The sequence below is a fragment of the Pygoscelis adeliae genome, unplaced genomic scaffold (genome assembly GCF_000699105.1).
Source record: "Pygoscelis adeliae isolate BGI_AS28 unplaced genomic scaffold, ASM69910v1 Scaffold178, whole genome shotgun sequence".
Classification (NCBI taxonomy): Eukaryota; Metazoa; Chordata; class Aves; order Sphenisciformes; family Spheniscidae; genus Pygoscelis; species Pygoscelis adeliae.
The window spans coordinates 1330002-1356238 of record NW_008825323.1 but is presented as its reverse complement, the minus strand read 5'-3'; the positions used below and the strand labels follow the sequence as shown (position 1 = coordinate 1356238).

The window sequence follows — 26237 nt, the reverse complement described above, 5'->3', positions numbered from 1 at the left end:
CACTCGCTAACTCCTTTATCCTCCATGGAAGCTTCCCACAGAATCCCTCCCAACTGAGCTCTGAGCGAGCTTAAGTTTGCTCTTCTAAAATCTAAAACCTTTGTCTTAGTACTAACCTGTGTGCTCAGCAGGATCCCAAACTCCACAATTTTGTGATGACTGCAGCCAAGGCTATCACTAACTGAGATACTACAAAGCACGTTTTCTTGGTTTGTGAGTAGCAAGTCCAGCAGTGCCTCATTCCTCGTTGGCGCATCTAACAATTGTATGAAGAAGCAGTCCTCTACACATTCCAGGAACCTGATGGATGATGTGAGCTGCTGTATTGTTCTTCCAACAAATGTCTGGGTAGTTGAAGTCACCCATAAGAACCAGGTTCTGAAGACTCAAGCTTGCTTAAGTGACCCAAATATTGCTTCATTGGCCTTTTCGTCTTGGTTTGGACGTCAGTAGCAGATGCCTACTGTAAGATCTCCCTTGGAGATGACCCCTCTGATCTTGACTCAGAGGCATTCGACAGGGCTTCCACAATCACCGTAGCTGACTTCTATACATTCAAGGTTCTCCTTAACATAGACTGCGACTCTTCCTCTTCTTCCCTACCTGTCTTTACGAAACATCCTATAGCCATCCACCATGATCCTCCAGTCATGTGAGTTGTCCCACCATGTTTCAATTATTCCTATGATATCATAACTTTCTGACTGGGCATGGAGCTCCAGTTCCTCCTGTTTGTTCCCCAGGCTGCGTATGTATATAAAAGAAGTGTACAGAAAAAAATACAAGATCCAGAGAGACAGGTGACATAAAGAAACACTTTGAGAAAAATGCAATGTGGTAAAATAATTTGAAGCACAGGTCACAAAGCAAGAAATAAATTCTCAATCAGAAGCATAATAATCAGAGAGACCAAATTCCCAGTTGAAAATTATTCTATGATTCTATGAAAATGAGTTTGGTATACTCAAGCTACCTATAGCTATCTGCTTTATAAACAGATAAACAGGCTTTCAACCTGAGACCTCTTTCTGACAACTACACTCCAACTTCAAGCAAAACAGCTCAGTTGTTTCAAAGTGATCATATATCTTCATTATCATAGAATCATACAATAGTTGAGGTTGGAAGGGACCTCTGGAGATCACCTAGTCCAACCACCCCTCCTAAGAACAGGTTCAACCAGAGCAAGCTGCTCAGGGCCATGTCCAGCCAAGTTTTGAATATTTCCAAGGACAGAGACTTCACAATCTCTCTGGGTAACCTGATCCAGTGTTTCACCACCCTTATAGTAAAGTTTTTTTCCTCATGTTTAAATGGAATTTCCTGTATTGTGCCCATTGTAGGCACAGGACATGGCCGAGAAGTATCTGGCTCCATCTTCTTTACTCTTGACCCCACGTATTTATACACAGTTGTAAAATCCTCCCTGAGCCTCCTCCGATGTCAGATGCTCCAATCCCTTCGTTATCTTCATGGCTCTTTGCTGGACTCACTCCAACATGCCCAGGTCTCTCGTACTGGGGAGCGCAGATCTAGACCCAGCACTCCAGATGTGTCTCACCAGTGCTGAGTACAGGGGAGGGATCACCTCCCTTGACCTGCTGGCAATGCCCTGCCTCAGACCAGTATGCACACATAGCTGGCTCATGTTCAGCGTATTGTCTTTCATTATATACCTTTCAAATTATTTAAAAGTACCTGTCTTCACTGAAGCTACTTGCATAATACACTTAAGTTTAAGACCCTCTCAAAGATTAATCTTTTTTAATCTCAATTATTAAAAAAAGAGGAAGAATCGGTAAACTGCTGACAACTCCGCATCCTTTCTTCTGCAATGTACTGGGTCTGGCTGGGCTGGAGTTAACGTTCATAGCAGCCTGCATAGTGCTGTGCTTTGCATTTGTGGCTGAAATGGTGTTGATAACACATCAACATTTTGGCTATTGCTGAGCAGTGCTCTCACAGCAGCATAGGTTTGGGTTGGGCAAGAGGCTGGGAGGGGACACAGCTGGGATAGCCGACCCAACTCACCAAAGGGATATTCCATACCATGTAATATCATGCTCAACAATAAAAGCGGAGGGTAAGGAGGCAGGGAGAACACACACACAGATGACCAGTTGCATTTATGGCATTTGTCTTCCAAAGTAACTGCTACATGTACCGAGGAACTGCTTCCCAGGAAACGGCTGGACATCTGTCTGCTGATGGGAAGTACTGAATAAATTCCACTTTTTGCTTTGCTTCCATGCATGGCTTTTGCTTTTCTTATTAAACTGCCTTTATCTCAAGCTTTTCCACCTTATTTTCTCCCCTGTCCTGCTGAGGAGGGGGAGTAAGAGAGCAACTGGGTGGAGATTTGGCAGTCAGCCAAGGTCAACCCACCACCTATAAATATGTCAAAAGAATGATGGACATAATATGTATCAAAATCACAGCTAATTGAAGAAATGTCTAGTCAACAGTTTTGTTGGGGTTTTTTTTCAGACAAAATGATTGAGAAATGCTTTGCTATCTATATTATTCTTATTTTTAAATTCAAAGGGCTAGCCACTTGATTAGGTCTCCCCCAATGAGGAAGACGTGTCTATAGACACTTAGGCTACACCTATGCTGAAGGACAAACAGAAATTTCCAGTGAACAACATTATACCTTTATTTTACCCTCCTGTCTCTTCCCACCTGCAAACCTATGCAGGGAAATCACGTAGCATCCATCTGGAATGCTCAAGGAGTACTTTAATAATTTCAGTTTGATTGTTTTGGCATCCTTGATTTCCCCTCTGTTGATTTTTCTCTAGATTTTTTATCTTACTTCAGACCCATTATTTCCAGGTGTAAAGTTTACTTCTACAGTCTTTTGGCCCTTTCTTCCCTCAGCTGTGGCTTGTGCTACAGCTCTCCAGCCTCAAAGCCCACAGGCCTTTGTGTCTTCTACAGACAGCCACCAGGTGGAGGCCCTTGACTCAAAGAACCTGGCATCTGTCGGTCCTAAGGCATACCAAGAGCTTTGGCTAGCAGGAAACACTGGATTTTAACATGGCTGGAAATCTAAACAGTTTCGGAAACAGAGAAAACCGGGACTTGTGATATTCTCCTGGGCCACTGAAGCTCTCAGTTGTATTGACAAGGTCAGGATGAAGAGCAAACTCTCCCAGGTTCCCACCTATGCAAATGATTTGACACAGCAGGAAGAAAGGAAGATGGGAACAGGATACTACAGATAGACATTTCTAGTGCCTGGACAGCATTGCAGTATCTGGTTCTAGAAGAGCGAGAGTGATGCTGCGGTATTATGTGCCAGCCAGAAGTGCAAACTGCCAGAATCACAGGAAAGGACCATGAAGCAGGAATTAAAAGAAGAGTGGGGCAATCTAACATGTACTATCCTTCTCCTTCAGTACATCTGCACCTATTGTCTGAGACAATACAGTCAGTGCTTCCCTAATATCAGTGATGTTATTACATACCATTCCTGAAGCTGGAAATACATCACTTATGCTCCCATTAGCGATCCATTCTACTGTAACTCGTCCATATGTTCCTATTAAACGTTCAATATTCAAGGTGATTAAGCTGTCCTGTTCCATCTCTTCAACTTGCTTAAATAAAGAACTCTGGAAAACATGAAGTAGGAGAACCATAACATTATTTTCTTACAAAGAAAAGTTTCTTTAGGGATCTGGGTATTCAACGGGGGCCAGTGACATTGGGCATCAATAAGTTACTCTACTGTTAAGTAGATAAATACATGTTCATTGATTAAATTTATATGTCCTAATTTTCAGAGGTACTCAATACTCCCAGGTTTCACAGACATAAGAATTTAAAATGTCAGGCCTCTTTATGCGAAGGCAAAACCCCGAACGTTTCTTGTTTGGGTTTTTTGTTGGGTTCTTTTTTAGTACAGTATTTTATGTCCAAATCATATGAAGCAGATACCAAACAAGTGGACCTTCAAGAGAGATATTTTTACTGCTGTTACTTTACTGTTATTCACCCTCCTCGCACAAGTCCAGCTGCAGTGTTTCATTTCAGTAAGAACTCTTCTGTGTTTTATATCTTCAGTATGCATTTACTATATACCTGTCTAGATAACTTCTACAGTGTTTATGATTTAAGAATTAACCACTCCAAATAATACCTTCAGTCTGACATTTTTTCCAAATAAATGATTTTGTTCTGGCAGACTGGCTCATCTTGTGACATAACCCAATTACTATCTTTTCCAGGGGAAAAGGATCTTCAGATTTGTTTACTTAATTCCCTTGATTAACCAACCAGTAGCGACTCTCTGATGCTATCATATAAGCCATCTGAAAACTGAATTTTTAGGTTGTTGCAAAACCAAGCTGATAAACTAATGTGTTAATCTAAATGTAAGGGGATTATAAAAATCTCACAATAGGGACAGACTGTGGAACGGATTTTCTATCACCTTGGGTTCTATAAAATCACACAGCAATGCTAAATGGATGTTAAAAGCTTCTAACTCAGGTTGCTACAAGACTTTAGAAAAACAATTCTGTCACATGCTCCAGTTTACAGTTTTAGTATGTTTCAGAAATTATATATACATATTTTAATGATTTACCTTAGAAGTTTTACCTGAGCAAATGCAATGACTCCATAAGCATTGTCATTGGAAGGAATAATTATGTTAACAAAACCATGAACACCAATCTCTGCACCTCCCTTAGGGTTTTTCAACCACACTTTGAAGCATTCTTCCTCCTCTGGGATGATGTCATCCAGAATATTGACTGCTATCACAGCTTCCATGTCCCCAGGCTCAAATATCAATTCACCTGAACTAGCATAAAAACACACACATCAAATAATTATAAACTGAGGATAGCTGATTAATGAACTTTGAAAGCACTGCTGTAAATTTAACGAGCATTTTTGGAGCTGGAATTATTTGTATTCCTGAGGAAGTAATTGGTTTAAAGGTTGTGGGTTTTGTGTCGTTTTTTTTTTTTTAAATTACAATAGATCATAGAGTAACTGAAATTAATTATGAAAGTAATTTAATTTATCCTAAATAAAAGCTTTTTAAAAATCAAGTCGTAACTGCAAGTCCTTTCTTGCCATGTTTTAAAGCCAGTTGTGAGGCTGTTTGACTTCAGGTTGTTTTAAACCTACCTGTGAAAAATTCTCTTTAGTGTTAACAAGCACACCACACACAGAAGTATATAATGCTCTTCCCTGTAACAAAAACAGTATCACAGGAAAAAAATGCAAGAGCTGGGAGAAAGTTGTATGAAACAAAAAAACCAACCTAGGTATAAAATCTGACTGGTTGGAGATAGTGGTCAGCTCATATATCTGGGAGTTGGACTCTACGGACAGAGCAATCAAGCTCTTGCTGGAGTTGAGAGACCTTGCAGTAGCTGAAATGATATGATCCGCATATGGTGCTTCCAGCATTACAGAGAACTGGTTCCTTTCCGAGTTCCAAGAATACAGCGCTGTTGTGTCCTTACCAGATAGGAGGATGTGAACTATATTGAGCAAGGAGGAGAAAAAAGGAATATTCAGTGATATATTTAAAAGTTCTCCTTGTAGTGCCAGAAATGCCCTTGGTAGCACAATGATTATAGTAACTTTTAAAGTCTGATCAATAATATGAAAAAATGAGCACATATATTTCTGCAATTCCAGCATTATAAACTAGGGTTTGAACAAATATTGCCATTTAAGTCTTACCTAAACCTGAAGGAGGCATGAAAACATGGATGTTTCTTACAGCGCAGACTGGAAGAGACTGAAAGTGTCTAAAGGTAGACTGCCCTGTCTCCCAGATGAAAATTTCAGAAGAATTTCCAGATTCTACAACGGAGCAAAATGACAAAGCTTACATTATTTTGCTGCCTGTTAGTTCAATCGCACACTGGTGGCTATTCAAAAGGCAGAGTTTGGCAGCTTTAATCACGAAGTGAGACCAATTATCATATTTTCCTTTTTACTTGGTGCATAACTCCATAGTATGACTGATCTCCATGGGATGATTCATCCACTGACATCAGTTAAGGGCTTTTCTGCACAGATTCACATATAAGAACACTAAGATTGCCAGCAGACAACAGCCAATTGCAAAGAAACCTATGTACTGCAACATAAACTTTTCAGTAGGCATAGGGATGCAGTCATAAAGCAATGCCTAAAATGTCGTATGTGTAATAAAAAACACAGGTACTTTGCCGACCAATGATCTTTGCATATCACAAAGCTCAGAAAAGCTTAGAAAGGGTGCAATCAGCAGCTAGATGAATAGAGTTATTATTCCCTATTGTTCTTGGGAAAATATTTCATTACTTTCATAAGTATTTGAGAACAAACGCAGTGCTTTTATTTTCTGAGGGACAAAACAGAGATTACTTTGATAAAATGCTTATCGGTGAATTGTCACTTCCCAGTAATACTTTAATCTCTATCTAAACTCGTTTACCCCAAATGCCTTGCTAGCGAACAAGCCAGCACACACTTAGCAAACTCAGTGTTTGTCTTCTGCTAAATACCTTTTGCAATAATTAAATAGATATCAGATCCAGAAATCCAGGCCTCCATATGTTTTATTTCTTTTGCTGGTAATTGATGAAGATTCCTAAACTCATTATCCAACCACTGGTACAAGAGCATGTTCTGGCTGGTATTTGACAAAGAAACTAATAGGTACATAGCACCTCCTCTAGGAAACAAGGCTATGTTCAGAGCTCTATGAAGTGGAAGTTGATGATGCAGCACAAATATATCTTTATTCCACTGGAAAACCTGTGGAAATATGAAATATTTTTTTCATTATATAGTCATAATTAGCACCAAGAGAAGAGAAATTAAGTGTCATGATGAAAAACTGGGAAGACTTATAGTGAACTGAATTCCTCATTTCTAAGGTGGACTCTACATTAAGGTAAGTAACTACCTTACTGCAAGCAGCTGTGCCTATTCTTCAGATGAACAGGTTTATGGTCAGAAGCTATTTCTGTTCTTATGGGTGTTTAACATGCTAGATTTCAAAACAGAAATAACACTAGCAATCAAATCAAACCAGATGAAAACTATATGTTAATGTAGAGAGTATTGCTACATTTAAACAAGTCTAGAATTTTAAGTCTTATAAATCCATAATAGAAACATAAGTAATTTTTCAGAAATATATACTTATATATACTTATGTACTTTATTATCCCTGCATATTTCAAACTCAAAACTAACCAAACTACCCACATCAAAGCCAGGGAAGACAAGTGTATTCTAACCTGGATGGAACTGGAACTGGTTGTGTGACTCAAAAAAATCAAATAGTCTTCTTCATCCACAGCAAAATGTTTCACATGTGTGGTATCCAGAATAGAAAGAGTCTGTATCTGTGAGGGAAATATGACAAAAATGGTGTTTGGAAGTCACTTCAAGTGACAAGTTTACGCATATTTTTAAAAATTGCAAAATTACATATAAAACTATATATAAAATATATAAAATTACCTGTATGTAATTTTACAATTTTAAAAATATGTCTATTTATGTGGGGTTAATTTACTAAATGGATAAAACTTATCATACATTTTTCAGAAAATGTTCTATGACTTGATTGCTCCACAATTTCTTTCCTCACTTCCCAGGTCATTTTCCCCCACCCCCAAAATATAAATATAAAAACACAATACACAACCAGCTGTAAAAATTTACAAAATTTTAAAATTGAAGTCACGCAGAGTGTTAGGGCCCCGAATTAGCTGAGCACAGAGTGCTTTTTTCTAAAACATGGCTGGACTGGAGGGCCTCCTGAGGTCCCTTCCAAACCCATTAGTTTATGATTTTATAAGTAAAACAGATTTACCTTCAACAGCCTGCGTCCAGGCATGAATGCATACACACTGTTGTTGGAAGCTTCCTGCCTGGCTCCTCCATGAGTAATCACAAGGTAGGGAGAGGCACGGATTTGGAAAGACTCACAGCTCTTAGGATTCCACATACTGAAATTCTGAGAGAGGAATAAAAAAGGAACATTGAGACTTAAATTCTTTACTAAGTAGCATGCTTGGTGTTTGCAAGCAAACATTTACCTCGACAGGAACAAAAACTCCTTTCCACTGGTAGACAGTAGAAAACATAGCTGGAGGTGTACGCAACAGAACACCATACAGGATTTCTCCTGATGTAAAGAAACACCAGCTAGACGCTGACTCTTCCACAAAACTTTGCAAGACAGACAGGACACTGATACTACCCCCTGCAACATAGTAGAAGAAAATACTATTTACTCTTGAGGTCTTTTTCAACGTCATATTCATGATTTACTTGCCAAAACCAGACCTAGTATCAGAAATGTTGAAGCTGTCTCTAAATAGTTTGTATAAGTGTATGTAAGTGCATGGAACTGTTACAGTACTGAGGATGTAATGAGAATTAAGCAATAAATGTATTCTTCATATATTACAATTGCATATGGAAGATGCATAGGCAATTTGAGTCTGATTGAGAATGATTGAGTTTGGAATTTAGCTAGTGAGAAAATCAGCTAGATAGCAAGTAGTGAAAAAAGTGACAAAAAAACTACAAAATGTCTGTGTTTGTCCTCCTTCTCCCCCTCATCACAACAAGCAGTCATGGCACCAAGATTCTTAATCTGCCTAAGCCGTTTGACTGGCTCACAGAAGAAAGCACTGCGCTGTCAGAACTAAACTCCAAGAGCTAAACTCCCAATCCCACACATAGGTTAGATGAGCTGCTGAGCCAGGCACGGTATTCATCCGTGTTCAAAATCAGGCATTTCCTTTTTTGCCTTGTTAGTTTTGGTCTGGACTTGTGAGCAGCTATACACATATCAGTACTGGAACAAAACACCTTAGCATGGAAATGGGAACAAGCGGAGAGAGGTGGAAGGATGGCAGTGCTAACTTGGACCAGACTAAAGTGTTCATGAAATTACAGTCTGAGACTCCCACGAATGCATCTCAGTAGGCACACTGGGAGATATAGACAGAAAATGTCTGGTGGCATTTTTTCAGACTAAGCCTATGTCAGATTTATGTAAAGTGTGTCTCTTATACTGTGTTAGAAAAATCCAAAGTTACAAGTAGTAAAGAACAGATTTTATTAAACAAAAGTCTAGTGACAATGAATTTCATATAAGCAGCAAGGAGAGCAAAACAGATTATTGAAACTCTGGCAGAAGTGGCTGATGACAAGGTGACTCTAAGCATCTAAGCTCTTTTATCTAATGAATTTTGACATGTTTAGAAAAAAATTAATGTGATCAAGTCTGAATACGTGAATTTACATTCAGGTAAATTCAGATGTAGCAAAGTTACATCTCCTGTACGTTTGGCTAGTCTCTTGCTATCTCCACTCTGACAAAAGCAGCGGACACTCGATAAAGTGAACGTACTGATGCCAAATGCAGTGTCCGACAATGTCTCCCACTCAACACTCACAGACACGTTGAGCCCATTACTCCGTGAAACTTTCAAATAAACTGTAGTGTTGGCTTCTTCAATTATGAGGAAATCTGTCCTAAATGTGAGAATTGTGAAAATAAAGAAAAAATATATTATTTTTATAGTATACGAGTAAGATTTTTACAGTAAAATTCCAGTACAGAATATACAACAGAAATAAAAAGAAAATATTAATAACTGTTTTTGCTACCTGACAGACTGATAACTGCATTAAGGTTGTCCAATGTTTCTTACCACAAGATGTTGGCAAAATCGTAGGAAATTCAACAAAATCTTAAACCAGCCTGAAATTTAACACACCAGCTGTACGGTTTAAGCTGAATGATTTTTGAAAATGTCATTCCATATGCTTCATTTGCTTATGAAAAACAGCCCTGAGTGAAAGTGTGTTTTACACAAGCTTAAAAACAAAAATAAATTCTAAAATGTATGACTCCCTGGGTACTGATCTGAGGTTTGGAGCTCTTTACATGGATTACTATTAGTGGAATGTTTAGGGAATAATGAAGTACTGTTTTATGAAAAAGTCCATAGAGAAATTGACATTTCTAATGATGAATAGTCCATTTTAAGTGTTTTTCTGTTCTTTTGTATAGCAGTAATAGTATTTGACAGATAGTGTACTTTTCAAAACTACAAAAGTTGTACAATTGGAGTGCTGAATTTCTTTAAAGGGATTCATCAAAAACAAAACTGTAGAGAGATACCATCTCTACTGAATATGAAAAATCTCCTTTTAAGTGAATCAGTGTTTAGTACCTATTTGTAACTGGATAGATGCTGAAAAGCCCTAGTGGAGCCTGGTTCTGTAATACTGTAATCATAGTTTGCACTCTTGTGCCTAGTCTGGCTCCTCCAGTTGGATTGAACAGGGTGACCACAAAGTGCTCATCCATTTCTGGTTCTTCATCCAGTATTGCAGAAATATGCAGCGCCTGACAAGAAAACAAGCATAGAAAGTTGTTGAGACTTAACAGCTAATGATGACACAACCCTATCAGACCATGCTACTGTTTCTATTCTTTCACCGTACGCCTTTGGGTAGCACAGCAGGAGAACAGCAGCTCTTGAAACTGGAGAGGACAAACGAGAGGCAAGGATGGTTCAGGTGGAGGTTCTAAAGTCATCCATCTGGTGACCTCCATCAGTGCAACACTAAGACGAGCATATCCCCTTTTTCCCTCCCCCTTCTCCTTTTTTCTCCTCTCATGATAAGACCCTCTGAAATGTAATCGGTTTTGATCCTTTTTTCATACTTCGGTTCTCTACTTATTCACATTCCTTGGTAATTCATAGTTCCTGTACAGCTACCCTGATCCCCTAATGCAGCTCAGTCAAGTTGGTTTTAATTTACTTTAGTTGGCAACTAAAATAGCTCCAAGGCAACAGGGTAATTCCATTACTGGCACTGGGAAGAAAGAAGGAAAAAAGGCAAGAATAGAGGGATATTTGAAATACTCTCTCTCTTCTTGATGCTTCTTTCCCTCTACTGCACCACCGTGGATGAGAATAGGATCCTCTCGAGGTGGTCTCAAATTAGCAGAGGATCGTCTAGAAAGAGGTAGATGTTTTCATTATCATTTGGAGCTCACTGTCATTCTTCCCACTACCCAAACAGGCAAAAGTTAGAGATACACATAGCTTTGCTATGGAGAAGAAAAGTTAGTAATGATGGATCTGGAACTAAACTGGAGCTTACAACCTTTTAGATCCTGTTTACTTCTGCAATAAACCACATTTAGAAACTGTTTTAGGAAGTCTTTGACTTCCCACAGATCTGCTACACTGTCCAGCACTGTGGTTCCAAATGCATTTAAGGTTCAGAAATTGAAAACCAGTGTTTCCAGAAAGGTTTGTTTCAGATTCTACCCACGAGCCATAATACACTAGCATGTTACTGACCCTAGATTTACTGTCAAAATAAAATATAGTAAAAAAAACAAACTGCCATTAACCTTCAGAAGGGTCAGGATTTCACAAACTTAGGCTAGCTCGTTTTCTAGCTGACATTTTTGTGGGGACAGTACAGAGGCAGTGTGCTTAATACTCCCACAAGAATTAGTCATTTTCTATTCTTAAGACTCTGAGAGCTGTTCATTTTTTGCATTTGTTGCAGCATACTCTTCAGTTCAGTCCAGCTGAAGTATCACATTACAGAATGGGATTTTTACTTTGACCTTAACTATTTACACTTGTAAATTATCACTTCACTTCAAAGTTTGTGTTTCAGCTACATGCTGAATACATACAAAGAAATGTTCCTATGCATACATAAACGTTATATACCCATTATATTGTTTTCAATCTACCTCAACTATTACAACGAGAGAAACGTCTACAGAAGAGCACATTTAATCTTTATGCACTCCCACTCCCATGACTCAATTTGCTCTGAGAACGAAAGAAAACATAAGAAAAAAATAAATACAAGAAAAAACACAGACATTTCTAAAATCTTTCCAACAATTTCAAAAAAGCTTTCTTCACTTCTTTGGTAATAACTATCATATTACCTTGAATCTGACTCCCTCTTCCAGCACAATATATCCTTGAGAAGGGGTCAAATCCACTGATGCCTCTGAAGAATTAATTTCACTTACAAGATATTGAACAGTCACGGTGCCAAATATCCCCTGAGGAGGTTCTCTAATAATATTTAATACTGCAACACTTTCCATCAAATGGAGAGCTGTTTGCTCCCTTAGGAAGAAGTGATCGCTGTTATTGAATGACAAAACTCCATGGCCATCATCATTGGCAAGTATAGTAATTGTGGCTTTTGAGAAATAAATAATGGAAATATTCTTTAATTAACAGAGTAAAATATAATTGTACATATATACAAATAAAATTAATATAAACACAAATCCATTCTTCCTTTAGTGTATATATAATGCTTTTATGTCTGTGATATTACTTGAGAATATATAAGTATTTTACTTTATCTAGGAAGATTTATAGACAGGAAAAATCTAGACTCTCTTATTAAAAAGCTCACGTTCGCACTTTGATTCCTTATTTTACATTATTATCTTGTTAATTGCATAGATTTCATAGGGATGTTTAAGAACTTTCCAAAGGAGTATAAATATGTACCATAGCAGGGCAACGGTGTTTTCTGAAATACAATTATTCAGAAGAATGAAATGAAAATGACTGCCATATAATGCCAAAGAATGAGAACATCAAAACTAAGTTTTACCTGTTGTGTTCTCCCCAGATTCCAGCCCCAGAGAGGGATTTGTTAAAATTAACTGGAACTTCTCGTCACCTTCAGGAATATCATCATCAAAAATCATAACAACAACCGATTTATTCCTTTCTCCATCAGCAAAAAAAAGAGTCTAGCATTGAAACACAGAAAGCATTGAATACTTAACAGCTGTTAATACACACAGAATTTTTCAACTAAGGTAAACAGAATTGTCTTAAATAGGAAGGAAGAGGAGGGAAGAAGAGCTATAATCTCTATGTCCCTTATAAATTGATTGAAACAGAAGTAAACAAGTTCAGCACATTGCAGAATGAGGATAAGCAAGAGCGAATTACTTTAAAAGGTCTGTTGTAAAAAAAATGAAACCTTATATGAAATCTTACATGCTCTTGTCTAAGCAAAATTGTATTTTAGATGTTTGAAAGTTTATATTGTGTCATATTTAAAAATACTTCAGTATTTAAAAAGAAAGAAACAGTAAAATAAGATGACTAATTTTATCTCATTCTATTCAGATGACCAAAGCCATTGAAACAAGCTGAAAAATCTAGCTGCACTAGAGATCATTCTGCACAATACACAAGACGTTCTTTTGAGGAAGCTGAAGGAAGCTTCTTACCCTTGAGGTCACATTAAAATCCAAACCCAGCTGTGCCTCCAAATTTTGGGCATAAAAAAATACAGACACGTTGCCATATGATCCTCTGTTTCGGTATGCCATTATTGTTAGATTCCCATGAGATTCATTAACTTCAAAACTGAAACAAAAAGCAAGAAAAATTCTCAGTGCTCACTGAGCATGTTCTTTTGAATAAGATGGTAGATAGTTGTTACATTTTCACTTCAAATCATTCTCTCTGCTTTATAGGAAAAAGGCATCATTACAGTATCAGCATCATTACAATTGTCTAATATAACCTTTTTACCTTTGTTTCTTATCGAAATTGAATTAAGCTATAGGAGGTTGTGCTTTTTTCCTGCTTATTAGTGGCAGATTAAGCCTGTCTATGTTCATGGATGCCTTCTTCCTAGCTCCTGGAAATTAGTCAGAGAAGAAGATCTGGGAGATGCCAGTGTGTATGCTTACATGGATGCAGAGGCTGGAACACTGGATGGAGGCTGGGGGAGTGACGCAAGTTCACAATATAAAAGGACAGCAGTGGCAGTAAGTACATGGTAGCAAAAGATTTCTGAGTAGACATACTGTACATGTTGGTTTGCAGTGTGGGAATTATCTCACACTTTCCAGTTCTACCGAATCGAATGATGCTTTGCCATCTCAAAGATGTGGCCCTATTTTTAATAGTTTTACTGTTAACTGAAAATGAAAATAATTGGGCAACCCCAATCACTAACTGACACAGTGAGTTCTTCAAGGAGACAAGACTTACTTGGTACTTTCCCATTCAATTACTCCGCTTACTCCATCATTAGCATCAATAATAATTTGAGAAGCTAAACCTTCCACATCTAAAATGGAAATGAAAGAACAATATAGTCAATTTTCATTATTTTCAACCATAATAGAAGCATTTCTTAAATCTCTACTGATTTTGTAGAAGAAATACGTAATTTTCTGTTTCTAAAATGTGGAGGAGAAAATGGTAGTGGGCAAGATAATTGGAAAGGCTCAAAGAAAATCTGTCCTTACTACCTTACTATTAGAACTGCAACACAGTGCCTTGAATTACCACTGTTACATTTAATAATGCATACAAAAAAGACTAAAGAAAATTTAGAAAGCAAAACACAGCACAGAAAAATGAGGAAATACCAAAAGCAAGATTTGTCATGGAATCCTAATTTATCTTCATTGTGTATGTTTATTATGATGACATTCAACATTTTGCAGACTGCACCATTCTGAATATGGGAGGGAAAATGAGTAAGAAAGAATAACAAATGTTTCAGTATTTCAGCTCCTATTCATGTTTCAGTGCCTGACCAGAAACCTTACTGGCACACACCTCAGATTCTGCTCCAAATACAGAATTATTGATTTCTTTGTAGGCTATGTACTGTAACATTCTATTGCTCCATAAAGACATATTTATCTTCACAATAACTCTGACAGATTATTGTATGTATTGCACTGTGAAAATACTGAATAATAGATTAATGCCAGAAATGTCCACTAATTATTGGGACCAGAACTTGACAGTCAGAACCTGATTCTTCTGAGAAAATAGTGCCTTAATTTGTTCAGACAACAGCACCGCATGACTACCTTAATTTACTTCAACTCACTTTTAATAAGACTTAAAAAGAAATGAAGAAAAGAATGACAATTTCTACAACCAAATTGACTCCGCTGAATCCGCAATAAATATTTAGATCCACAGGAAAGATTTCTATCAATTCAGATAAAACTTAATAAAAGTAAAAGGTCGTTGCCATGAATCCAAACCCATCACTATGAGGTAGCGATGAAGATCAGCAGTAACTGCAAAACCTCTACACAAACAGCACAAATGTTATTGAGGTTTAGAAATCCAGAGGGAGTGCTAGCTATTACAGACCTTTCAGTCTCACCCCTAACCCACGTTTTCCCTTGTCGTGTCATAGTCACATCAGTTCACCCAGGATCTGTAATACTTTGCTTTCAACATTAGACCTCTCATTTCACGTCTGGTATCTTTCCCCTCCCCTGACAGCCCCCTGCCTCCCTCCCCCAGCTTAGCTCTTTCTTGTATCCATTACATTTATTCCTTTTTCTTTCATCATTCGCAGGTGTTGATAATTTTCCCTTTTTTAAATTCCTTGCACTTTTGTACTTGAGTCAGGCTCTTTCTTCCACCTCCTCTAGAAGACGGGAGCAAGAGGAGCATGGAGAAAACAATAGAACTGTCTTTGTGCTTGCTGTTTCTGCTCCTTATCAGTGAAGCCTCAGATCAGAAATAAAGGTCATTTAAGTTCAGTGTGTTCAACTCTGCATCACAGACATACCACTCACTCCACATATTCCACGCACGTGGCCATGACAGGAACAGCACATACAGTATGTTCCAGACGTGTAGGATTGATTGCACATGCCTCTAACATGTGCAGAACACCCATCTCTTTTGATATTAGACACCTCCTAGAAATACTTCAAATACCTTGTAGAGGGTATGGGATGGCTAGAAATCCTAAATAAATGCATTGCACTGACAAGGAGTTAAACTGTCCACCATAACAAATCAAAATATACCAACAGGGAAAACAAGATTAGAAAATAGTCTGATAACAGAATTCGTAGTGAGATTTTACAATGAGGACAAATTTTTGCCTCATGGGTTAAAACTATTATCTGTTCGTCCTAAGCACATTGAACCCAATGCAGATAGACTCGACTAATCACAGCTCAGGCTCTACAAATCAGCAATGAGTCTTGCAAGTTACCTTTCAATCTGTAACGAATTAACTCAGTCACTTCTATAGGCATGCAAAGAAAAGGGAAAAGAGTCAAAGAAGATGTTAGAAATAACCAGTATAACTAGTCTGTAGTACCACAGGATAATCCAACTGCCCTTAAAGCCAATGGCAGCCATGCTACTGAATTCCGAAGAACGAGGAGCTAACTAAGCAAATGATAAATGAAGTTCACTGGAAGAGTGGGAAAACCATAGGACATGACCCCTGAAAGTAAATCTGATAAAGAGTAATAAAAAGAGACTTTTAAAAGAGTGAACGAAGTAATCACGTAGAATAATTTTTTTGACATTTTTGTTTCCATTACATACTTTGTAAATGAAAATCAGATTAAGACACTGCCAATAAAACTTTTCAGATAATTGTGCTCTCCAACTGTTAATTATTAACTCCTTTATGAAAATTGCCTTATAATTTTTACAGAGCCTAAAAAAGTAATAATGAATATGTTCGATATTCTACAATGTTTCTTTCAGAATACCCTGTCTCATATTGGCATAGTTAGCAAGTGGAATAACGATAATATGCCAGAGTAATATAATCTGCATGCAATTCATATAAAAGGAAAGCCAAAGATAATTCTGTATAAGTTGTTTTACCCAGCCGAGGTGGGGATAAAGTTGAATGGTTCATGATGAGTTCCACTGAAGTTAAATTAACCAAGAAGAATTCTTGCACCTCTGGTACATCATCCTGCAAAACAAATTCAGTACATCCTCTTTTCATTTTCCTTTAAGAAACTGTCACAGAAGTCACCAAAAAGCAACACACTAGAACTCTCTAATATTACAGCAACACTAGAATCAATTTAGTTTTCCATTTTCCTGAAATACTTTTAGTGGGTGTAAAATTGATTATCTTGAATGAATTATGAAGTAATTCATATTTCATATTTCATGAAAAAGACTCTGTGGTGACACTAAACTATTCTTATGAATAAATTTCTGCCCAATTTTAAAGGCATAAACCCCAACCACTGAGCAAGCAAGAGCCTGTAGCAAGCAATGAATTACACTGTTCTGAATATCAGATAGTAAAGTCTTAATGAGACAGCTAAATTTCATTTATGCATATGTAGAGCTGCTTTCTGTTATTATTTGTCCTCCTGTGATTTTAACATTCAGATAAAAACCACCTTTCTAAATGACAATGAAATATATATCTTCAAGTAATATACAGGTTGCAAGCTTTAGGTTCCAAAATATTCCACTTCTGATGTCATACAGATCAATATAGAATGAAAAGGGTTAGACTTTACCTCTAGAATTGTAACGTTTATGGCAGCTGATGTTTCTCCTTCTTCCAAAATCAGTGAGCCAGAAACAGCTATATAATCAGCTCCTGGTTCAGCCAAGGTCCCCTCTGTCTGATTACTTAGGGTGAGCAATCCTGGAACTGTGGCATACGTAACATTGATAGCACCTGTTTATTTTGTGACAAAAAAAAAATTTTTTTTCAATGCTTATGAAAGATAAAGAAAAGAAATCATCCACAAAATGAAAAGACTAACAGCAAAACATTAGGATTAAAAGATTAATCTGGAGCCAATGGAACTTTGTTATTGTTTTTAATGTGCTTTCAGTCCAGCCTTTGGTGGATCCAAAAAGCATTAGGACCAAATGTATTCAGATATTTGAGGTGCTGTGGACCGCAGTTACACTGCTGAAGTACTACCTGGGACATCTAATGTATTATTAACATCAGGTTTGGTGCTAAGGGAAGTAGAATGTTTCAGGAACAACTGATATCTAAGAAAGGCTCTAAAGACAGTGCTGGGAAATACAGCTGAAGAAATCTAGTTTCCTTCCCAGGCAGATTGACAGACTTCAATAAAGAATAAAATTAGGGGACACACTGATAAATGTTACCAAGGGAAAAAGTTAGACATAGTTTTTTTTGTGATAAAGCCACGTCTCACTAATCTGCCAGGGTAAGTCAAGTGGCAAATGTAAAGACAGTGATTCTGGAGATAAAATGACAGATGAAATTCAACGCTAGTCTGTATGAAATAAAATATAAGTTATAAAAGAATCCTAGTTTTAATAAATAATGATGGACAGTAATTTAAGTAAGAGAACTTACATTTACTACAGATACTTATCTTAAAAGCATTAGTTTCCTGAGTAGTGTGCCAAAAGTAAATTAGATACTGATTGATATTAAAAAAGAAATGGGAAAACATAGAAATGTCATTAAAATGCCTCTACAAATCTGTGGTGTGTCCAGATCTTGAATATTGATTGTAACTGGTCACTTCACTTCAAAACAGATATAACAAAAGAAACTAAGAGGGATTATCGCTGAGGTCTAAATACAGTCTAAAAAGGCAAATAGGAAATGATTACACGTTCTCTCACAATATAAGTTGAAATTCTCAGGCAACAAACACAAGAAAATATTTTTGCACACAGCACATTATTGAATTCTGGAATTAAGTACCACTTAATTTTATGGATGTTAAAAGACAAATTGATTTAAAAAGGAATAAGAAATTCTCAGAGGAGACATAAACTGAACTCAGTGGTCTGAACGCAACTTTTCCCATGGGATGTTCCTAAGCTGCCAACTTCTGGAAGTTTAGAGGGGAAATATGTGGGAACAATCATTCCATACAAGCTCCTTTTCTCCTTTGTTTTTTTATTTCTTCTGGAGAGACTTACACTTTGAGACAGATTCGTTAGACATAAAGGTAGTAACCCTAATAGCCAACTAGTTACATCACAGCTCCCAGACTCCTTGCTGTGGAAATGAGGGCTATGGCTCCAGTTTTAACTAAAACTTAGTTTCCAAGCGCGCAGTAAGAAGCCCAGAAGTTCAGAAAATATCAACTGTACCCAAGATTCTTCAAAATTTCCAGCCTCCCTGTCATGGCTTTCATTTGCCTAATGATTACCAAAACAAAACTTCCAAAAAAGGAAGTTTGTATAACTTCCTTTGAGTTATACAAACCTAAAGATCCAAATTCTCTGTTAATAAAAAGCTGAACGGTTTTGTTTTCCTCTGGCATTAAAACTACCCTGGATGGGGAAGCAAAATTCAAGACTCCATGTGGTTCATCACTAGCTTCTACTGTCAGAACAGCTTCATATCCTTGACTATCCAAAACAGCAGCACCTGAAGAAGAAACTCCTGCAAAACAATCAATGGACTACAGTGAATAAAGTGTTACGCAACTAATTTTTTTGTCTTATATTACTGCTATTATTACATTCAAATGACAGCCAGCAGCAGTGCAAATGAAATTAAACCAAATGCAAGATGCGCTCACTGAAGTTTATGGATGGTGTGGAATGTGTATATATTTACATCCTATAACAAATACAGGAACATACAATCACAACAGAAATTGTATGCATACTAAGTACAGAGTCACAAAAAAGTATTAAGAAATAAGAAAACTTAATGGGCCAGTGCCAAATATCAACTTTGCTAAACCTCCTCTATTGTAAAAGGAAAGAGAAAGTTTTCCCAGGAATTAACTCCAGAAGTTAAAATTATATTCAACTTCTCAACCATTCCATTAAGAAATTAATCCCTTTCCCAAGCGTTGCCTTGATGAATAATTGTTGGTGTATCCATTTACGCTTATCCTGATGGATTACAAGAGTCAACAAATTACTCTGGCAAGTTGGTAAGGCACCTAACAGCAACACAATCCATGTCAGGTTAGTTTGGTGTTTAGACATTAATTTCAGTTTAACAAAGGGTATTTTCAGAAGGGATGCAGTTTCATGCTTCTTTTCTCATTATAATTTGAATGGCAAGAATAAAACATTCTGACCTCCTTGAATTCAGAGCCAGATCAGAAAGTCAGCTTGTGACACGACAAGATTGCTTTGAAAGATAAAAATATCCACTTATTTCATGACAACTGTATCCAGAATACATTACTAAGCTCAAGCTTGTATTCAGTTAAAGGGAAGCAAATAACCACTGAATTAAACAGGCAGAGTTAAATCAGGGTTAAAACCAATTAAGGAAAACTGCAACGACACTGTGGTGTGGTTTTCTATGTATATATATATACACATATATATATCTATATACGTATACACATAAGGACCAAGCCTATTTCACTAATGTGAATGAACTTTGCATACTTTACACCAGTTGCAGTATGCTTAGTCCTACACCTCCAAAATGGGTTAATAAACATGAAAATATTACAGTACTAAATGGCAGTTTTAAGATATAGCAGGCTATAGTTCTGCATTACCTTCTGTTTTGATGTTGTATAGGATGATCTGGTATTCTTCTTTTTCTTCAGGAATATGGTCATCCAGCAAGTGAACATACAATGTTGTATTCAATGTCTCCTATTTATTTTATTGATAAAGTGATTAGTCATTATTGTATAAAATACAAGTGATATCACTGTATCATATGTATTTTGAACAACAACTTTAAATGTCAAGTTAAAGTATCAAAAACTATAAATTCCCTCCAGTTTAGAACTCCAAGAGTAAGGGAGCAAGTAAATAATCAGACCAAGAAACAAAGACTGCTATAAAAGCATGCTCATTTTCTCAGCTCAGTTTTAATTACAATATTCTCCTGTAGCCATTAGCTTTGCTTATGGACTTACCTCAGGAAAAAAGAGTATTCCAGAATAGTTTTCAAAATTTTGTTTTACATTATGCCCAACTATCTTCCATTCAACAGTAACATTTCCCAGTCCTGGGGCAGTTCTTACAATATGGAATTGCAGCTGTTCTCCTAGGAAAAAAGGGTAAGATGCAATATTTTGGCGTTTCCTCTCCTACATATCAATTATAAAAATGAGAAGCCAAAAACATGCATCACAGTCAAAACGATTTTTCTGAAAGACATTCATATTTTTAAAGTGAGTTTCACAGTAGTTATATAACACATCTGTTTTTAATACTGAAACAAAAAACCTGAACTCTCTCATCCCGGGTTCTTCTGGTTTTAGTTCACTCCTGGAAAGAACTATCAAAATACAAGGGAACCTGGTACAGATGAATAACTTAGAAAGTAAATGCCCATCAAAACACACACAAACAGAAGAGCAATACCTGTCTGTGAACTACACAAAATAGTAAATGCTGTATGTACCAGTTATAACACAAACAGTTTTCTACAACAGCTAACTGACAAGGAATATACATTTTCCTAACATTTGCAGTGTCTTCTGACTTTACATAGTGCGTGCAGAAAAATGCTTGTAATTACCTGTAAGTTCCATTTATGTGAGTTTGAACTTACAAATATCGTCAGTGTTAGAAAAGAAAATATCCAGAAAATGTCAATATTTAATAATCTATAATTTTAAAAATAAAGTATTTCAAACTAAAATATTAATATTTAATAATCTATAATTTAAATTTTTAATAATTTCTTATAATTTCTGGGATAATCATTATCAATTTACAATGTGCATCTATAAGAAGCCATTATGGTATTTTTCACATTTATAACATTTAACCCAATGGGCACTTTAATTAAAAAAAGCAATCTCCTTAGAAATCTTCATAAAATTTAGAAAATTTATATAATTTATATGATATTAAATACTTATATACATTTATAAAATTCATATAGTTTATATAATAGGAAATATTTTAAATATGGACATGTGAAATTAACGTGTTATATCAATATGAAACAAATCAGCAGGCAAAATTAGTATTATGCAACACATTCACATTTGAGGACAGATGTTTATTTATAATATGTAAGTGTATTGCATCTGTATGTCAACAGCATTTTTCAAGTGCACGGAATTTAAGTTTGCCAGTATGCACAGTGTTGCATTGGATTGAAATATGCAGAAATCTATAATATTGAGATGCTTGGAAATAATAATACATGAGCTTTCTTTTGCTTACGAAAGAATGAATAAAACTAAACAAAAACTTTTCAAAATGTATTTTAGTGATGATTTTTGTCAGAAACCTGACAAACTTAGTTCCATCCCCAACTGACTGAAAAAGCCTTTCTTAGTATTGCTATAAACCGACTTGTTTTTTTTTTTTCACTGTTGCAATATCTGGAATAATTCCATCATCTGATTTGTGTTATGTACACGCTTAGAAGCAAATCTATTGAGAAACACTGAGGTACATCTATGAAAGTGAAAGAGATGTGGTGGTATGTGGCTTCTTACTCTATGGCATAGAGAATTGAGCAGCCCAGCTAGTCTCCCTGATTATGTAATTTAAAGAGCACTAATTTAGGATGCTATCTGGCTATTCTAGTATATTATATCACAGGACAGTATTGTATAGCTAAAACTGGCAGGAACAATTTGAACATTTTGTAGACGTGTTCTTTCTTTGGTAAGGAAATGTTAGAGAGATGCATTTGTATTGGCTACCAGTGAGAGATGTGAACAACTAACTTCAAGAGACCTTAATATAATTAATTAAAATATAAAATTGTGAAGAAGTAATACAAGAATTGTATCCACTCATTTTCAATTAAATAGAATTAGTATATGTTATTCAGCCTCAACATTTCAAACTTCAATTAAGCCTTGGAGATGTACCAAGGTTCATATCTTTGTCTTAAGTTGTTCCATGTTGCTTCTAAGAGAATAAAAGAATTCAGAATTATTGACATCGTAAGGATTCTGCTTCTACAGATAGCTGAGGACAGAATACCAGTTTACAAGCTCCCCTGAGGCTAATTCATCATGTTCTTTAACACTGCACTGAAATCCATTCTATCCTATTTGAGAATTTTGCACATCCATTGCAAACAAATGAATACTTAACAGAAAAATGGTTACTTTAATACCACTGCAGAACTCACAATTTAAACAAAGCTTCTTTCAATACAACATCATGTAATACAATGGATTTTCGCTGAAGACTGGAACAAAACACTTTATGATGCAGAAGCCTGTTACACTGTAATCCAAACACTAAGAAGAAACCTAAAATACAATTCATCATAATTACAGACCCCAAGTAGTTAATTACTGACCCATGTTTCTTAGTCAGCTTTACCAAAATCTTTGGTATCCCTATCCAGAAAGAAATACAAATACTAATTGATTTCTGAAGATTGAAAGTGTTATTAGGCTAATTTCACTATTTTAAGTTTTTCAATATTTAACCATATTATCCATATCTTTAGATTTCTACATTGATCAGGGAGAAGAAGGGGGCCTCAGCCATCCTCCTCTTCTTCATTATTTCAAGTTACCGCAGTGCATTTTCCTCTAATGCAGTCATAGCCACACAACTGTTGCATGCCTCTGCCTGTGCTAAAATGCCACCCTTGCCCTCAATAAGGTGATAATAATATGCACAGTTTGAGAATAATAGAGATTTGCTTGACAGAAATTGTTCAATAATACAATAAATATAAAAGATAATCATATTCAAATTTATGTCTGGTAAATTTTGTTTTCAGAACAAAAAACCTTGATACTGAAAATGAAATACAAACACTGAAATCATCTAAAAGCCTTAGGTCATTCTTTTTTTTAATCAAAGGGACTTAGTTTGGTTGGTTTTTCTTGCTGCAAAACGATGCACTATTTTTCACAAGCTGGATGAATTGGAATCAAGTAATTTCCAAACTATAGCAGAGTATTTCAGCTCCAAATGGCCAGCATTTGCTAGCATGCTATGAATAATATTTAACCAGTGGAAATTATTCAGGGTCATCATAACCTTTGGGAATGAGACAGTTTGTATTAATTCCTTGTGCTCATTAACAGCTCTTTTTAGCTTACCACATTGCAGCTGGCTTGGCAGGTGGATCAGAACTGTTAATGTGGAGGAATAAAGGACAAAAACTGGGCACACACTAGCACAGAATTAGCACAAACCATATCTAGATAAAAACCAAAAGGTTATGATGTCCTTTCATGTCTGGAAAAATACAGAACACATTTGGTTGAGAAAGACTTTTTTCTTCAAACAGAAAATGCAATGCACATATTCCTGTACAGCAAATTTCTGTTTTGTTAACTTTCCCTGCCCATCAGTTTACGTCAGAGAGATATGATACTGCAGTACATTGAGATTCCACCAAAGGCTGACAAAAGCAATTCACCATCAGTACCATTATTATGCTATGCAAAACTGCATCAAACCTTAGATCAAACACACAACGCGCTCTTTTAAAGCGCTAGTAGAAATCTCTGGTCCGTATCAAATTATTATTGTTCTTTCTCAAATGTCATGACTGAGTGATGACAGCAAGACTCCTACATTCCCAAATTAGCTACCATAAAAAAGCATAAACAGAAAATTTTAAAACAGCAGGTTATTGAGTCAGGAAGAGGGACAATGTGACCCTCATCTTTCTGTGGGAATATTTTCTAGAATATTTAAAGTGAATTATAAGTCACTGATAGATGAGATTTGCTCATGACTACTAATAGGTGTGTATGATGGGAGTTATACACAGTTCTGGAATACGGTATAAATGAATACGACAAGAAGTGCTAAAAGGAGCTTTGAAATTCAATACCAATAGAAGGAAGGCATGATCTTCAGAAAAAAAGGAAAGCACAGATGATGATATATAAAATGGTTTTGGAAATGGTGTACTCATCCTTTCCATAGATTTCATTTCAGTGCTATGCTTGCGAGAATTAAAAATTCAAAGAAATACATGCCAAGTATGTGGTTATGGTTATTCTCTGCTTGCTGGCACTCTCTGAACAGTGATACAATCAATCACTGTGAGTCATTATCAACAGCAAGCACAGAGATGGAAGCTGTTGTTAAACAAACTGAGTGTGGTCAACACAAAGAACCCACCTTCACGACCAATAACAGATCTTGAGGCTGTCTGGAAGCTAATAATTCCCGCCACATTGTCACTTGCCAGAATAATCACTGTGACAGTGTCAAAACTGGGCAGAATCCGACTCCCTCCTTCAGTATGGACCAGGCTGATTATGATACTTTCATTATCCTCTGGCTCTGGATCATCTAAAATGGTCAGTGTGACCATCTTTTTTGTTTCCCCTACAAGGAGAAGAACATATACATACTTAGGTGTGCACATGGAAATCACCTTTTAAAAAGCCTTAATGATCTCCTTTTGTAGGAAATACTTAAAAAATATAAAAAAGGACATGAAGCATATTTATTTATTTACCTGTCCAGAAGTTACTGAATGTCATTATGAAGTTTTATTCAATTACTACTGAAAAGTTACATTAGGGAAATGTAATTATCAACTTATTAAATATACTATGTAGAAATTAACAATGTAAGCATAACTTCTGAATGCCCAGAATTCTTTGTATGCATTGTAAGTTCTCAGACTTTCAAATTTCACTTAGAAAAGGGGAATATCATTCTTGTAAAAAATTACCAAGTGTGTAAGTTCTCTGATGAACCATACACACAAGTATGTATGCTCAATTTGAATATATTCACTGGGCGAGCGAATGCATTAAAATGGGCTGTCATTGTGGTAGTTACTTGTCTTCTGGACTATCATAGAATGACAGTGTAAATGGCAAACACGATCAATTACCAGTCTCTAATAATCTGTTAGAATTTACAACACAACCTTCTTGCTCAGTGCATGTGCATAACCTGTGTTTTGCGATTATGAGAATATCAGTTTACAAGATACGCATATTTCTTGCCACATTGTGTTTCAAAATACTTTGAAAGCAGTTTTTACCAAACTTATAACCACTAATGTAATTACATGTCAGCCTCAGAATCACTGCTGGCAACCATTCTTTTGAGTTCAGATGATTTAGCAAGCTAGCTAGCACACTAGAATCTTTACTATACCCCCATAAATTGCTTTCAAAATAACTGTTCAGTCAACTCTGACTTTGAAAATAGAAAATACATCTGTCATACTGTGTGGTACTTAAGTAATGTCTGCCATTGACTTGTTTGTCCTGTTTGCAATTTTTTTTTTAATATGCTGTTATGAAATCAATACGATCTCAGAATCTAAAAAGAGACGTCATGAAAAATTAGTACTGCACTAACTGAAGGTTAACAAAAAAGCATTTAGGCCTGATTCTCATTTTCATTATCCTTGATATAACAACTATCTTTAGCATTGTAATTCCTCCTCTATTTGATAAAAAGGTAATCTTTATAATGCACACTTGTTGTGGTTTAACGTCAGTCAGCAACTGAGCACCACACAGCCGCTCGCTCGCTCACTCACCCCCCCCCCGTGGGAAGGGG

General features: G+C 36.3%; 1 protein-coding gene across 1 annotated transcript in view; it reads right to left on the bottom strand.

Moving 5' to 3' along the window:
- Positions 1–26237, bottom strand: part of GPR98 (G protein-coupled receptor 98) — a 289750-nt gene that overhangs the window by 206538 nt on the left and 56975 nt on the right. Inside the window, exons 33-53 of the mRNA XM_009330315.1 lie at positions 24831–25040; positions 20675–20805; positions 20306–20405; positions 19039–19218; positions 17348–17511; positions 16689–16782; positions 14070–14148; positions 13298–13436; positions 12667–12808; positions 11978–12240; positions 10224–10399; positions 9395–9519; positions 8070–8236; positions 7844–7987; positions 7263–7370; positions 6516–6774; positions 5710–5838; positions 5282–5504; positions 4609–4813; positions 3471–3617; positions 3003–3051 (exon numbers count right to left, since the gene is read on the bottom strand). Coding sequence (XP_009328590.1) covers positions 3003–3051; positions 3471–3617; positions 4609–4813; positions 5282–5504; positions 5710–5838; positions 6516–6774; positions 7263–7370; positions 7844–7987; positions 8070–8236; positions 9395–9519; positions 10224–10399; positions 11978–12240; positions 12667–12808; positions 13298–13436; positions 14070–14148; positions 16689–16782; positions 17348–17511; positions 19039–19218; positions 20306–20405; positions 20675–20805; positions 24831–25040 — 3234 coding nt within the window. The remainder of the gene's footprint in view (positions 1–3002; positions 3052–3470; positions 3618–4608; positions 4814–5281; positions 5505–5709; positions 5839–6515; positions 6775–7262; positions 7371–7843; positions 7988–8069; positions 8237–9394; positions 9520–10223; positions 10400–11977; positions 12241–12666; positions 12809–13297; positions 13437–14069; positions 14149–16688; positions 16783–17347; positions 17512–19038; positions 19219–20305; positions 20406–20674; positions 20806–24830; positions 25041–26237) is intronic.